Source organism: Pteropus alecto, unplaced genomic scaffold (assembly GCF_000325575.1).
Source record: "Pteropus alecto unplaced genomic scaffold, ASM32557v1 scaffold414, whole genome shotgun sequence".
Lineage (NCBI taxonomy): Eukaryota > Metazoa > Chordata > Mammalia > Chiroptera > Pteropodidae > Pteropus > Pteropus alecto.
In genome coordinates, this window is record NW_006435781.1 from 1,694,804 (window position 1) to 1,710,534 (window position 15,731).

Here is a 15,731-nt window from a genome sequence, read left to right on the forward strand (position 1 = left end):
GCACACGAGTGTTCCCTTTTCTCCGCATCCTCACCAACATGTTATTTGTTGACTTTTTGAGAATAGCCATTTTGACTATTCAATGAGATGGAATGAGGTAATATCTCTTTGTGATTTTGATTTTCATTTCTGATTAGTGACCTTGAGTACCTTTTCATATGTCTATTGGCCATCTGTATTTCCTCTTTGGAGAAGTATCTGTTCAGGTCTTCTTCCCATTTTTAAATTGAATTGTTTGATTTTTTGTTGTTGAACTGTATAAGTTCTTTACGTATGTTGGATATTAACTCCTTATCAGACGTATCATAAGTGAACATCTTCTCCCATTCGGTCGGTTGTCTTTTTGTTTTGTTGATGGTTTACTTTGTTGTACAAAAACTTCTTAGTTTGATGTAGTCCCATTTGTTTATTTTTTCTTTTGTTCCCCTTGCCCAAGGAGATATACCTGAAAAGAAATTACTGTTAGCAATATCAGAGAGTTTACTGCCTAAGTTTTACGGTTTCGGGTCTTACATTTAAGTCTTTAATCCATTTTGAGTCTATTCTTGTATATGGTGTACGAAGGTGGTCCAGTTTCTGGGGTTTTTTGCATGTATCTGTCCAATTTTCCCAGTACCATTTATTGAAAAGATTATCTTTACCGCATTGTATATCCTTGCCTCCCACACATCTTTGAGGATACTAAGTCATGCTTCTTTTTTAATAAAGAAAATAATTATTTCTATTAAAATATATCTTTGTTAGTTAAATACTAATCTTTTTAAGGATAGATTTGGCCAATGACTTTGATTTTTTTTTAAATAATATCGGAGTACATTGATTAGACAGTTTGACATGTAGACTCATTTGTATAAGTAGTAATTTATTCATCATTTGCATGCACTTAAGTGGACATTATCATGATAACAGTTGTCATAACAGAACATAACAGGGTATGAATTTAGATCTTACCTTAAGATGTGATCAGAAAAATTAGAGGAATATTTTCAAATAAAAGTTCTCAATATATGGTAAAAAAAAAAAATGAAAAACTGAGTAAGCTCTAGATTCTACTTGAGAAGCTAGATCTTTCACACACACATACATACATGCATCAAGGTAAAAATAATAACTACTACTATATCTGGAGGGGCAACATTGATTGGAAGCAAATACTTAAATTTTTCTTTTCAGGCTGGAAATATGATGAAATGAAATTGAGCCATTATATAAAATTTACCAATGTAATTTTTAAACGTGCTGTTGCATAAATTTTAATGAATAAAATCCATTTTATGTTCATTTCTTTGACTTTATTAGTCAAATATCTTGTTCTTCTGTTGTTCCATTTATAAGAAAGAAAGGCAATTTGCAAAGATTAAATAAAAACAATTATTAAATTTAGGAGCTACAATAATCTGAACGTAAAAGTGGATATTGAAGGGCATTCTACAATTCTTTTCGGCCCTCTTCCATTTAATTATTTTTATCTCAGCTCTTAGAAAATTTATATTCATCTCTGATTCAGTTCTGCTTTAGTATTTCTAAGTTGATAACAACATATTGAATAGAAAATCAAATCAGCAAAAATCCATTTTGTTTCAATAGTGAGTGCCTTTCCCACAGAACTAAAATTAAATAAATGTGCCCAGTCTGAAGAAAACTAGGTGTAGTATATTGCACAGGTAACTCACAAACCTAAATTCCTCTATTAGTCATTATTTATACATGTAGAGGTAGCTTAATTTGTTTTAATGGAAAAAGAATCTCTCGAGACCTACTATATACGATACCATACTTTCTCCTGCATTTTCTTGATTAAAAGTTTACATTTTATAGCTATGCATACATTTGGCCGGAATTTGTTTCTTTTTAAGCCAGTATAATAACAATCACTTAAATGAAATTGTATCCATTAGAGTTAAGCTTGCACAATCATAGGAACTTGGTCTGTTTTGTGTACTGCTATGTTCTTAACTCCTGGAACATTCCCTCACATATAATAGTTGCTCAATAATATGTTTTGGAATGGTGAAGAAATAAATATGCACAAAAGCTGAGGGCAAAATCCTCTCTTTCACATACCTAAGACCTTTAAAAAATGTTTACAGATAATTTTCTCCCATCTGCCTCTACCCCGTTTGTGGCCAGTCTTACTTCTTGGTTGAATCTGCAAACACTCATTGTCACTTCTTTCTCCTTCCTGAAATGACCACAAGCTTACACTAATCTACTTAAGATCTTCCGACTGAATGTGTCACACCCAGATGAACATGCCTTTTCTATTGTTGCCCTCTATGGATGATTTCAGTCACCTTATATGCTCAGAGAGTCTCTCCCAACCTGCCTCAGCATCCTTCTTTTCACTTTCCAAACCCCATGACACAACTTCTCATAGTGATTACATTGTTTTTAATAACTCACTAAATTGTCTATCTCTGCTAATGACCCTGAGTCTGTTGAGTTCCATTTTCCCAGTGATATATACATAGTACATATATGTATAGCATGTAATTGATATGAAATGTGTTTCCAAGTGAGTAGTAATTAAATCTAACTAAAACAGTTGCTGAGAATATGCCATAACCCTTTGCAGAAACCATTATCTGCATTGCAAAGGCCAACTCATTCAAACCCACCACAATCTTGCTCCAAGAAAATGCTCATGATTTGTCTTCAACTGCCCTGTGCTTCATGCTTCAACTTATTAAAGACCGTTTGCTCTTCCCCAAACACGTTAAGCTTTCCTGCCTCTTACCCTTTGTTCAAGCTCTGGACAAATATCTTTCCTCCTCCCACTCACTCTGCTTCCTCTTCTTTTATCGGTTTTATGTACCCACATCCCAGTGTCCAGTTCAAGGAGATCTTACAAAACTATACGATAGAGGTGTGAGGAAAGATAGGTTTCCCCCAGAGTTATATTAGAAATTGGCTCCAAAGATGCAGCTACCTAGGAAAGGATCTTAGTCTGTGGCTCTCTCATGGATGAACTTATTGCCATCTGCTTTGCAGAGTCTCCCTGAACTAGATGGAATAGAACCTCGGATGACTTTGTATTCCTCATGTTGCCTGTCACAATGCTTAACTCACTGTAGATGGAGAAAAAGAAGGAAAAATAGACCTGACCTTCTCATTCATCTTTTACAACAGCCCTGATATGTTCATGTTATTTATCCCCTTCTAACACAAGAGGAAATGCATGGAAAATATTTGTAAATTAACTTTTTCTTTAGTGGAAACTCTCAAAGATGAGAGAGAAGGAAAAGAAACAGAGGCAAGAAAGAGAAAGAGAGAGACAGACACATAGAAAGATATCATTTATAATCTCAACCCCAGTATCTATAATGCCAATCTCTGCAAGTGCCTCTTTGGGTAAAGTAGAAAAAGGTACCTCTTTCTTCGAAGAGATCCTCAGCCCTGCATCAAGGTGTACCAACTCAGTAGTGGAGCCCAGGCTGGATTTTGGCCCCCTTTGTCCTCTTGGCCAAGCCACTATACAACTCCACATGGAGACCCTAGTATGTAGCCTTCTCATCTTTTCCTATATAAATATTTTAATACTTTTATTCAGTCTTGCCAAAATGCCCTCCACAAGTCTACACCAAGTATATCACCACCAGCAGAACACATTTTCCTTAAATAGATTACTCCCTGCTTTTCCCCCACTTGCTCCATTTTTAGAAAAACACCCTGATTGATACCAAAAAACTGGAATGTTACATTTCTGCTCAGAAAGTCAGAGATACTTCAGAAATTAGCACATGCTCTAACATAAAATAAACCAAGTAATAGAGCTAAAGAATTTAGATATGGAACCTAAAGGAAATGAACAGATTTCTTTTATTTAGGAATTTGGTATTGGATTTCTGTAGGAAACTGTGTTTATGAAGCAGTTTAAGAATAGCTGTTAGTTTGAAGTATTACTGATTAATGCAAAAAAAATGTCTAATTCTCTTGACTATTCTTTAATAAAAACACATTAAGGGATTACACGTACTGGGTGCAGGCATGCCTTGGTGGAAAAGCAGGCCAGAATTGCCTTAATGAAGATTAAGGTCTTGAGAAGGAACAGACAATGAATTAATAAATAGGCAAATAAATATGCACTTAAAAATTGTGATCAGTGCTAAGAAGGAAAATAGGGTGCTGAGAATGAGAAAAATAGGGGGAGCTTGCTTTAGATGGGCTAAACTGGTATGAACTCATTTTCATAGTCACATTAACTGAAATGTGAGGTATATGAATAGAAGCCAACTAGACAGAGAACAGTAATACAAAGCTCCAGGTTGAGGGGACAGCATACACGAAGGGTCTAAGTCAAGAAAACCTTGGTGAGTTCTAGGAACACACTATCTTCTAAGTTGTTAAAAATGCCAAATTCTCAGGCCCATTCTGGAACTATTAAATCAGAAACACTGGGGTGGGACCCAGCAATCTCTGTGTTAACAGGCCCGCCACATGATAATAATGCACACTATTGTTTGAGAATCACTGCCTTAGACAGATACCCTGTAGGAAAGGATGAAAGTAAGGCAATAACCCTAGGCAGAGGCAATGGTGGTGGTGGCTAATGTGGGCACAGGCCGTGAACATTTTTGACTGGCAGAAACGTTTGCAAATTCTAAAGAACCTTAAATCTAAAATTTAATCTGTCTAAAATAACTCTTGAATTTGAATAAGCAGTATCCTTCTGGCTGGTGTTTCTAATGGTTTACAGATTATATTACTTATTCTTACATTAATAAATAGATTTCATTAACTGCCATTTTGCTTGATGTTTTATCACATATAATTAAAATTTCTCAGAAAGAAAATATTGGCATTTCTTCTGTCTCCTTAGAAGCTGAAAAACATGGCCTGCTTAAACGATTTATTTATACTCATTAGAGGCCTTTTTATTTTAATTATACATATTTTGCATTTAGCCTCTGTAAAACACTCATGAACTACCTTATTTGTTTTAATTGTGTCACTAGAAAACTATGAAAAGCTTGAAATGTTTTTAGTTTTTTGTTATGTTTTTGGTTTGTTTGCTTCTTTTTTCTACAAAGGGGACATAATTAGCAGTCAGGGTTAGGTTATAGAAACAAGTTTCCAAGGAAATTAAAGTAGCTAAGATGTATCCGACTTGTTATAAGGAGAAGCCCTTCCTTTGTGACCAATTCTGTCCTGTTCCTCACCTCCAATTTATACCTGTGAAGGAAAAATGAACAACATGCATAAAAAAGAAAGAAGATGGGCACTATTAGTGTGGTAAAGCTATAATTCAGCTTTCATTTAAGATGTTAAAATAAAAGCTATAAGTTTTGTGTGAAGCCATGTCCTGAAAGATGAAGAATTATGACGGATGTAAATGAGAAAATGTTAAAAAAGAGAATTTATGCTCCTGTTTGGGTGTGCCTTCTTTTTTAATACTACAAAGAGAAACGAGATCATTTTTCATAAAAACATAAGAATCATTTATGGAAAAAAAAACACAGCAGTTAATTGCTATTAGTTTAGTGCCACAAATTTGGAAGTGTGGTGTCTCTGAGGGGAAACCATGGTTAAAATATAATTACTGATAATTGCTTGGGAAATAAAAGCACCAAATTTCTTCATGCCTTCAAAGTTCACATTGTTTTCCTAAAATCTGTTTTTGTTTTTTGTTTTTTTTTAACCTACCCTAAGTCATCCTGGTTATGCTATATCTAAGTCATTAGTTCTGAATCCATTTCATTATTTATGTTCTTATTCAGTTTGCTCATCAAAAGTGATCATGCCCAAATATAAAACGTACAAGAATTGCCCTGAAAACTGAACGCAAAGAAGACAACGGGAAGAAACAGCATAATATTTTGCCTTCAGGCTACCACAATAAAAACTGATGCTAGAATAGAATGCAACCGCATTTCTATTAAAAAAAAAAAAAAGAGTACATGTTTCAATGGCATAATTTATTATCAAGAATGTCTCCACCAGAGGCAAAAAGTGATACTAATAGCAGAGGGATGTGCTCATTCAGTCTGCAAACTACACCCTGTGTTGTGTCTTAGCTCTATACAATCCCTCAGTATTTGGCAGAAATCAAGAACTTCATCTTAGGGAAACAGTGGTATGTCTCGGTTTTATTGGAGATCTATAGGATAGCCCCATAATGTTAGTAATGAGATTTCACATCAGCCTCTTGCAAGAAAAATATAAAAAGTACCTGACATCTGAAGTCTAAGGGTAAAGGAGATCGGGGAACTAAATGAACTTCGTCTATGTCATGGATGCTATTGACACCTTAGCCCGATCGCTTCACCAGGGCAATGCACTCATCCCCCTGCAACTCTGTATGTTGTCTGCTAAAGACGCATAGTTGCACCCTTCTCCAGAAAACCTCCCTCAATGAAAAGGAAGCCACTTTGCCTGGGAGGTTACTCTATCCCTTCTCTAAGACTGCCAGGAGGCAGCTAGTGGCCAATGACTAAATGATACTGGCATAGAGAAGAACAAAGCCCTTGTCTCAAGATGGGGCCAACTGTGGTATAATTTGTATTCCATAGCTCCCCATGGGACCAGGCTGATGTTGGTCTCCAGCCAAAACCACATACTTACTTTGCTTTCTTGCCTTGCCCTCCTGGTTCTCTCACTCTCCTTGAGAGCACTCAGACTCTGCTTCTCCGAAACCTGACCTAAGGCAGTAGGTTTCAGAGACAAAAGTTGAACCTACATCCTGGGCCCCATACCAGACAAGGAACCAACCAGAGTAAAGAAACAAAAATAACAGATAACAATGGAAGTCTTCAAGCCCGATGCATTTCATGAAAGGCTTGCTTACATTTCACCTTGTATTTCTTTGTTATTGGTCCAGGTGCATTTGAGTAGCTCATTCTCCACCTCCCAGTTATTTTAGAGGCACCAGTATTCTGCTGACCCTCTGGGCAAAGCAGAATATGGTCTTTGACCCTCTTGGCCCTGGTGGCGGACACTCACTCTCATCAAGATGGCATACCCATCCTGAAAAGCAGAAGCTACAAAATACAACTGGGCTGCACCTACCCCCAGAACCCAAGTACCTGGGCTCTGTGAGGCCTTCCCTGAGCCATGTGATTTCCATTTCCTCCCTCTTCAGTTTCCCACTACTAACCTAGCATGAAGAATCTGGAGACTTTTCCTAACACCTCCTTTGTTAGGCTATTTTTCAGTAGCTTTGGTCTGCAAACATTCAGTAAGATTTCATTGTAGAGAGAAATGCAGTTAGTCACTCCACTTTTTAAGTAGTATCCATAATGGAAATTTCTTTGCACAGTGTATATAGCCTTGGAACGACATTCTATCATGAGACCCTACTAATTTTGAATTTCTGGTAAGTGAGATAGGACCTCTGAATTAACAGGTTGAGGTTTCAGGAACAATGTTTAATATTCCAAGAAGGGGAGTTTTTCAGACTTTCAAGAGCACCATTAATATATAAATAAAACACTACATATGCGATATCTACATATCCCTACATATATCTATATAAATATATATCACATCACACAATTTATAAATAAACTCATAAATGGCAGAGCTAATTCAAGAATCCCAGCATCTCCTCTCCCTCTTGCTTGCCTGTGCAGCTACTCCTGCTGTGGTCTCTCTCGGATTGTCTTGGACCTCCACCACTGACTCCCCTTACTGTCTCTCTGTATACAAATCTTATGTTGCTTCACTTTCTTCCTAATCCAGTTTAGATTCCACAATCTGTTTTTCAGTCACGTTCCAGCTAAACTTTCAACTCCCTTGTTCCTAAGTGTTTGTGCCACAACCACCTGACAAAATCCCAAACATGGATCAACTGTTTTCTCCATGGGTGCATGGAACACTGTTGGAGAAAGAGAAAATTGGGCAGATTGGTTCTGCTAGAAAATGGGGGTCCTCAGACCTCATAAGGGTCCTCAATACTGTCTGGCAACCTCGTGAGTTTCTTAGGTGGACTCCTTCTCATAGCCTCTATCATAACTAATTCAAAAGTTCCCACTTACCCTCAATCCCTGTTTACATTCAGTGAATATTTGTTGTGTGCCAGTTCTATGCCAGGTCTGTTGCTTCATAGTTCCATAGAGGAATTGGAGGCCCTCAAAGTAGAAGTTGATCAACTTTTTCCAATCCTCCCAGTTGACCCTTCTGCGCCTTGTGGAATTGTCCCTTGACTATCAAGTTAAAACTGCTCCCTTAAAAATAATGTTCCCTTGTTAATAGACAATCCCTTTCATTTGTTATAAGGTGGATGATGACTAAAATTCTAAATCTATATTTGAACAAATCTTTAACTACATAAGGATAAGCAAAGATCTGACAGGCAATTTAATTTCATAAAAAGAAAAACTTGACATATCGGACTAATATATCATTCTAAATCAGTACTTTTATATCTACAATCAGACAACATTTAATGAAGTGAAAATTCTGCCTGCGTGAAACTAGTCATAATAAAATTAAACTTGGTTTGCTCTTTCATGGAGAACATATTCCAGATGTTTAAGTGATTGAAAGAAAACCCACAGCATAATGGCTCCCTTCAATGTTTTCTCACTGCTTTCAAACTGGAATAAAATCTAATGAAATTCTGGAAGTCTTTAAATAGCACATCATATTGTTCAGAGTTAACTGTACATTTTTACATTTTATGTTTAGTGTTTAATAATTTAAACATAAATTTATGTGTACACTATTAAAGCTCTAATATTTGAAATGTAGTCAAACCCAATGTTACATCTGCTTAAATGACATAGTACCTGTACTCACTCTTTACATAGTATGATCTATAATCCCATGTTTAGGGAGCTATACTTCTTGTACACTTCTAGGCATCGACAGTGAATAAGTTACCCTCAGGTAGTATGGAGCTGCCACTAGAACCTAGGTCAAATGCCAAAGTGATGACTGACTTGAACACTCTCCTGCCTCCTCTTTCTCTTCATTTCTTCTACTATCAATTATCTCCTTTCCTTGCTAGTGCCCTCACAAGGATTTATCACTGGCTAAAGTTCTTCAGTCTGCTCAGGGCCATCACAATATCTCCCCAACTGAAACTTCAGTAGACGAAATTATCTCTTTACCAACTGACCTCCTCGTAAAGCTCCATTTATATTAACAGAAATTTAGGCATTCAAATTCAACTGGACATATGACTTTTTTTAATCCTTAATTGAAAATAATACTAGTAGCAGTAGCAATAGCAGTAAAATAATAGTAATAAAATTTTATAATAGATGCTCTTTATTCCAATTCAATTAGCACCTAGAGTTCGACCATTAATTGAAAAAGTTAGTTAAATCAGCAAATTATAAAAAAATATATATGTCTTAAACATTTTATTCTTAAAATAGTCATGGATATTTTAATGTTGAAGGTTTTTTCTTTGAGCGTAGATTCACTGATTAGAGTTCTCCATAAATCACACTGATAGTGCAAACTTTTTGATTTCCAGTTTCTTTAAGGTAGACAGAATTCATCAGCAAACATGAGAAACATTCTGAATACAGAATCCTTCTAAATTTTTTGAATTGTTTTTCCAATTTTTATGGTTGTCTTGTCCGCATCTAATTCAACAATACTTCTTTTTATTTTTCTAAACAACTTTCCAGAGTATTTAACTTGGTTTTCATAGAAATTATAACTTATTTTTTAGACTTATATTTCTTTGATTAGGGAAATCTTTCATTAAATTATTTACTTGCATTACTAATTGGCAAAAACAGGTTTGAGAACACAACTGACAGTTGCGACATACACATAACTGACAACTCAGCTAATGAGAACTGAAGGCTATGCATACTGACAGATACCTCTAACATTTTATTTAGAGGCTGTTAGAGGCCCCAGTCAGAGTTTCACAGAATGAAGACTCTGTCTAACCTGGTGAGTCTTAAGTCAAGGTCAGTTAAGAGAACTTATACTATAATTGCTAGATATGAGTGGAGGGGTAAGCCACAAGATCCCATGACATTGGAGGGAGGGGAGAGATACAGACAGATAGACAGATGAGAGAGGAAGGGAGAATGAGTGTTGTGATTAATTGTACTGAAACTTATTTTTTAATCTCTTTCATCCTCAAAAACATTGATGTAGGATTGAAAACTGTGTCCAGAACTTTGGGGAAAGAAGTGAAAATCAAAATATTCTAATAAGAGACATTCGAATATGTAAATTATGTAATCCAAAGAGAGCTGAAATCTAGATATGACTTAATTGAGATGGATACTCAACTTAATGGCTGAGAGCCATACTAGTGAAGGCAGATGATAAGCATACAGAGTCAACCTGCAATATTATCAGATGCCTGAATATCCTGACATATTTGCAATGATTTCCTGCTTATAATTCACACTCATGATATTTACCTGTGGTTACTAAAAACATGTTATTATCCAGAAGAGAATGATTCTATTTTGTAATTATTGTCCTTGTCTAGGTTTCCCCATTGTAATTTCAGAAATTTGTTTGCTAACCTTTCTGTTATGCAAAACAAAGTTATATGGATCATTTCCTTTTAGAAATATGAATTCACACATATGGATTTTAACCACCTCTCTCCACGGGCACTTATTCTGATCCTTTTAATTCATATATTTACTTACAAGAAAATGAAATGATAATATTTACTATCAATCCCTATAAAAACTTTTAGTTTCAGATTGATTCCTATGACATTCCATTGACATAAAACTGAATAAAGATCAATACATCAGATATGCATTTTTGCATGTGTGTGGTCAGTCAGGAAAGTTTCTTTTGTTTTTCTTTGTTTTTATTTTTATGGTTATATGATTCAGATACCATAACATTCACACTTTTAAAGTATACAATTCAGCAGTGTTTGTTATATTCACAAGGTTGTGCCATCATTACAACTGTCTAATTCCAGACTATTTTTATTGCTCCCAAAAGAATCCCCATGATTCTTCAGTATTTTTAATAACCACTTTAAAAAAAAAAAAAACCTTTGAGTTCAGCAGAGTGATTATCACAATGTCTTGTGTTATCTGAGAACTATGTATGAGTCGTATACTCCAGATAATACCATGTTTTAGTGGTGAGATATTCAGGTTGATTTGAGAGGATAATGCTATTCTTATTTAGAATGTACATACTGGCTCCTTCCATTTGGAGTTGAAGGGAATCAGAGGGTTATAGATGAGGTCAATGTAAACAATGATTTTTTAATCAAAATAGTGAACCAGAGAAATAACACCTGCCCAGATCAAGCAAGTCAAAACAGCACATACAGCCAAGTAAATGATGCTGTCCTTGTGCACAGACATTATATTACACAAACTGTTCTCCTAAGTGAGAGAATTTGGCCCTTAGAAATTGCTCATTGGAACATTTGGACATCATGCATCATGTTAAAGATCCATAAATGTCATCTCAATAGGGTAGATATGATGCATGGTAATATCCTCCCCATATCTGCATAGGTTTCTGCTCAACAGATTGTCATGATGTATTGCATCAGAAAATCCCAATCTAGTGCTTTAGAGACAGCTGAGAAGCCCCATGGGAGCCTTTTTAAGTCACTGCTACAAGGACTAAAATACCAGACCAGGAAGTCATCCTTAGAACTTGACACAGTACCCTAATCTCTAAATGAATCTATTATGTTGTTCTTGCCAAGTATGAATGTAATATTTTATGACTGAGCTTATTTTTTTATTGTTAAAAAAATCTATTTCTGGTTGTGAGATGAGTAGAATTTAGAATCTAGCTGCACTATATTTTTCCTGTTACTTTGCCAATCCAGAATATCTTGTGAGAGGTATATAATAGTTAAGAATATGCATTCTGGAGGCAGACAAACCTGGCTATGTGTCCCAGGTTCCTCAGTTTTGACCCATGGGTACTTGGGCAAGGTTTAATTTAACCTCTGCAAGTTTTTCTGATGTGAAAAATGACAATTCTCCAACTATTAACCTCATAAGGTTATTGTGTAGGAATAAAATCAGATTATGTATAGACAGCACATCACAGGATTAGGCACCTAAGAAGTGCTCAATAAATATTAGTTATTATTATTATCCTATTAACAAATGTTCCTTGTCATACTACTACTGTCATAGAGCAAATGTCACTGACATTGCAACCCAAACAGAATAAGATAACTAGTAGTTCCCTTGTGTCTATTTTTTTGCCTTAAATGTTCTCATCTTCAAATTTACCCTTGACTATTTCACACAGGCACTTAGAGGAGAAATTGCACCTCTTAAAGAGAATGTAAGCCACGTCAACGACCTTGCTCGCCAGCTCACCACACTGGGCATTCAGCTGTCACCATATAACCTCAACACTCAGGAAGACCTGAACACCAGATGGAAGCTTCTGCAGGTAGGTACATTATGATCATTGTAGTTCCTCATTACAATAAGAAGATATACAAATAAGGCTTGTTTATGAGAAACAATAAGAGTAATTTCTTCATGTGATATTCACGATAATATTTTGTGAGTGCAGGATATTTAATATGTTGATAAGTCCCCATATAAGTGTTTTCAAACCTATTAATATTAACTTTCGTAAATGGCTTCAAATTAGGCTTTACTATATCTTGCAATACACATGAAAGATAATGCTGAATCATGATAGAAAAACTAAATTACTGGCATGCACTTATCTTGTAGTATCATTGTTTGGATTCTTAAAATATCTTTCCCTTCTCTTATTAAAAAAAAAAAAGTCAAAGGTAAGACATTCTAAAATCTTTTAAAGAACATCCTATTACAGACTTACACATGGAAGTTTTTCATAGGTTTGTATAATAAATATAGGGAATTTGTGTGCTCAAGGTTATTTATATTCTGACTCAATCTTTCATCTGAAGAAAACGGGGTTATTAAAAGTTCTAGAACATCGGTTTACTATTAGGACAAGTGATTCAAAATACATGGAAAGTACTGGAACAGTACTAGCCCCACGGTAACACTATAAATTCTAGCTCTTGGTGCTATTGCAGTTATAATTATTACTATTATAGCATACAGATTTTGGAATCAGACTTACTGAGTGATCTTGAAGTCACTTGACCTTTCTGATTGCTAGTGTCCACATCTCTAACATGTTGTAATGTTAAATAAAGTAATTCATATAGAGATATTTGTGTAGTACCTTCTAGTAAGGTAATAGTAGCTTCTAATAAGAACTCAGAAAATGTAATCGTAGAGGAAGTATGTCTATATGTTCCCTATGTGAAGGACACCGTGTTCTACACCCCCAGACTCTAAAATTGGTTCAACCACAGAATGAGAAAATTGTTTTCTCTCCTTTTCCAATTTCATAGGATGCATAATGTATGCTGCTGAGGACAGAGAAGAAACTGGGTTTAAAAATATTTTCCTTCAATGTTTTAATAAGAAAAAAATGATAAACCAGATTACTTTTCCAATTGACAGCCCATTTAGGAGTGTGATTGAAAGTTCTGTTAAAGAATTGCTAGATCTTTAATAAAAACAAGTTCCAAATTCAAGACCTCTTGAGATCTCGTATAATTTAATTTTTGTTGTGATGGATGGTCTTGAAATATTTATATGATAGAATGTTATAAGTGGCATTGACTAAAGCAAGGCAATATAGTTAAGCGATACATTCCTAGATCTACTTACTCTGTAGTGGTTAAGTAGTATTAAAATCTTATCAGTTTCATCCTTAGTATGTTTTTCATTTTAAGCATAAATAAGGAAAGTAATAAATGTCCAAGGAAAACCGATGACCACATTTGTTTCATTCAAGTATTCTTGAACTATATCTTAATATTTCTTTTAGAGAGCTAAATGCCACATTTGCTTTCAGAGTGTACAAGATTTGTGATGGCATGTAAATTTACAAACAAGGTCAAAAGATAATAACCGATAGGAAAAGTTTTTTAAAAATCAGTGCTAAGTGATCCATTATAGCTTACACTATTTATTTAGATATAAAGCATGAGAAAATATTAATAGCTTAATTTTTATCCAATCTTTAAAATAAATGAGGAATTGGATATAAATATAAGGAAGTACATGAAAGGAGACAGCGTGATATAGTAAAAAGAGCACCGTGATATAGTAAAAAGGCCTAACCTCAAATTGAAGCTCAGCTGTTATTCGACCATATTATCTTGGGAAAGCCATTTAACCTCTCAGCTTCAATCCTTTCATTTGTAAAATGAGAGTTCGTTTTCTCTAAGGTCACATCTAGTTCAATCCTATGATTATGTATCTGGATATCGGGGGTGGGAGGAGATACAGATATGACAAAATTTAGTTTAGAATCAATGGAGTTGCTCCCTCTATTCATAATACAGATGTAGTTTGTTGGAATTATGTTCTTTCTTCTATAATTATAGCTTTTAAACCCCTCATCCCAAACCCACATATACCCAGTCTTTTCATATTAAATGGTTCAATTAGTTTGTGTTATATGCTCTTGTGGCAAATTTCACATGTTGCTATTTCTGAACATGACCTTAAGGATATGCTTAAAAAGTATTTTTATCAGAAAGCTGATAAATCCAAGGTTTTGGTTTGCACATAACTGAGTCAAGTTGATTCCATTATTTTCTTTGACCATAATTCTAACCATTCTGCTGCATTATAAATGGAGTCCTGTTCAGAAAGTGAACAAAGCAAGAAATGAAGTTCACATCAAACTTTATCCCCATTACTGGAAGAATAACTCATGTCCTGTCGAGAACATTTTACATTTAGAAGAATGTGAGACTAAAACATTACCCAGTTTCTAGGGAGGGAAGTGTGAGCCTACCATCATTAGGACATCATATTTCTAAAAAATAGAGAGTTTAGTCACTTATAGTGCTGTCAGTTACAAAAAATCATAATAAAAAATAAATACAAGTCCATCTTTGCTTTTATGTCTGCTAAAACAAAGAAAATCAAGAAATAGAGAGTTAGAGTAGTGGGAAGGCAGATATAAACCTAGAAAAAGAGTCTTAAAAAACCTAGAAAAAGAGTCTTAAAAAAGAGTCTAAAAAAAGTCTTTGGACAAAATAGCGTAGTAGAAGAACTAGAGTTACATACTACCAGGCTGTGTCCACTATCAGAATATCCTTGGTTTAGTTACATAATCCATTAATTTTTATTTTAAAAGAAAGCCATGCCGTTTTCTTTCAGTTGTATGTGATAAGTCAAAATGATAGAAACAGACGAACCATGTAGATATGAATATCAATAGCTGAGTTACAATTTCTCTGTACCTAGAAATAGAGTATATGGAGAGTTCTATATTTATTTTTAATCCACAAGTAGAAGTATAGAGACATTGGTTTGTGTTTGAAACCCTCCGTGGAAATAAAATCATATTTTCTCCCTCAGATTGGACACATTGGTATGGATGTTTCTATCAAACCACTTGACAATGTGTTTGTGGCATAGGAAACCATCATTCCTTGTAGTTACAAAGAATTTTCATGTACATTATCTCATTTAATCCTGATAACATTATAATTCTGTGTTATGATTACATATTATCACTATTCCCATAGACAAGTAAGAAAACTGAGACTTAGAAACATTAAATGCAACACAATCACAGTCCCATAGCTTATAAGTATCAGTTAAGACCTGAATCAGATCTTCTAAACTGCAACTTCCATGCTCTTTTTGTTTCTTCTTCTCAAAGTCCCATTAAGTTTGGACTTAACAAAGTCGTATTTTAAAGTTACTTTGGGCAACACAGGTATGAAATACTTTACTTTTTCATGCTTCCCCTTAGAAGGAGATTTGACTTTGGGTAGTGAATGCACAATGCAA

The 15,731-nt window shown here is 34.9% G+C and overlaps 1 protein-coding gene across 1 annotated transcript in view; it reads left to right on the forward strand.

Moving 5' to 3' along the window:
• DMD (dystrophin) overlaps positions 1-15,731 on the forward strand; it is a 1,580,480-nt gene that overhangs the window by 1,259,046 nt on the left and 305,703 nt on the right. The window contains exon 59 of the mRNA XM_006911463.3: positions 12,169-12,315. Within this exon, the coding sequence (XP_006911525.1) occupies positions 12,169-12,315 (147 nt within the window). The remainder of the gene's footprint in view (positions 1-12,168; positions 12,316-15,731) is intronic.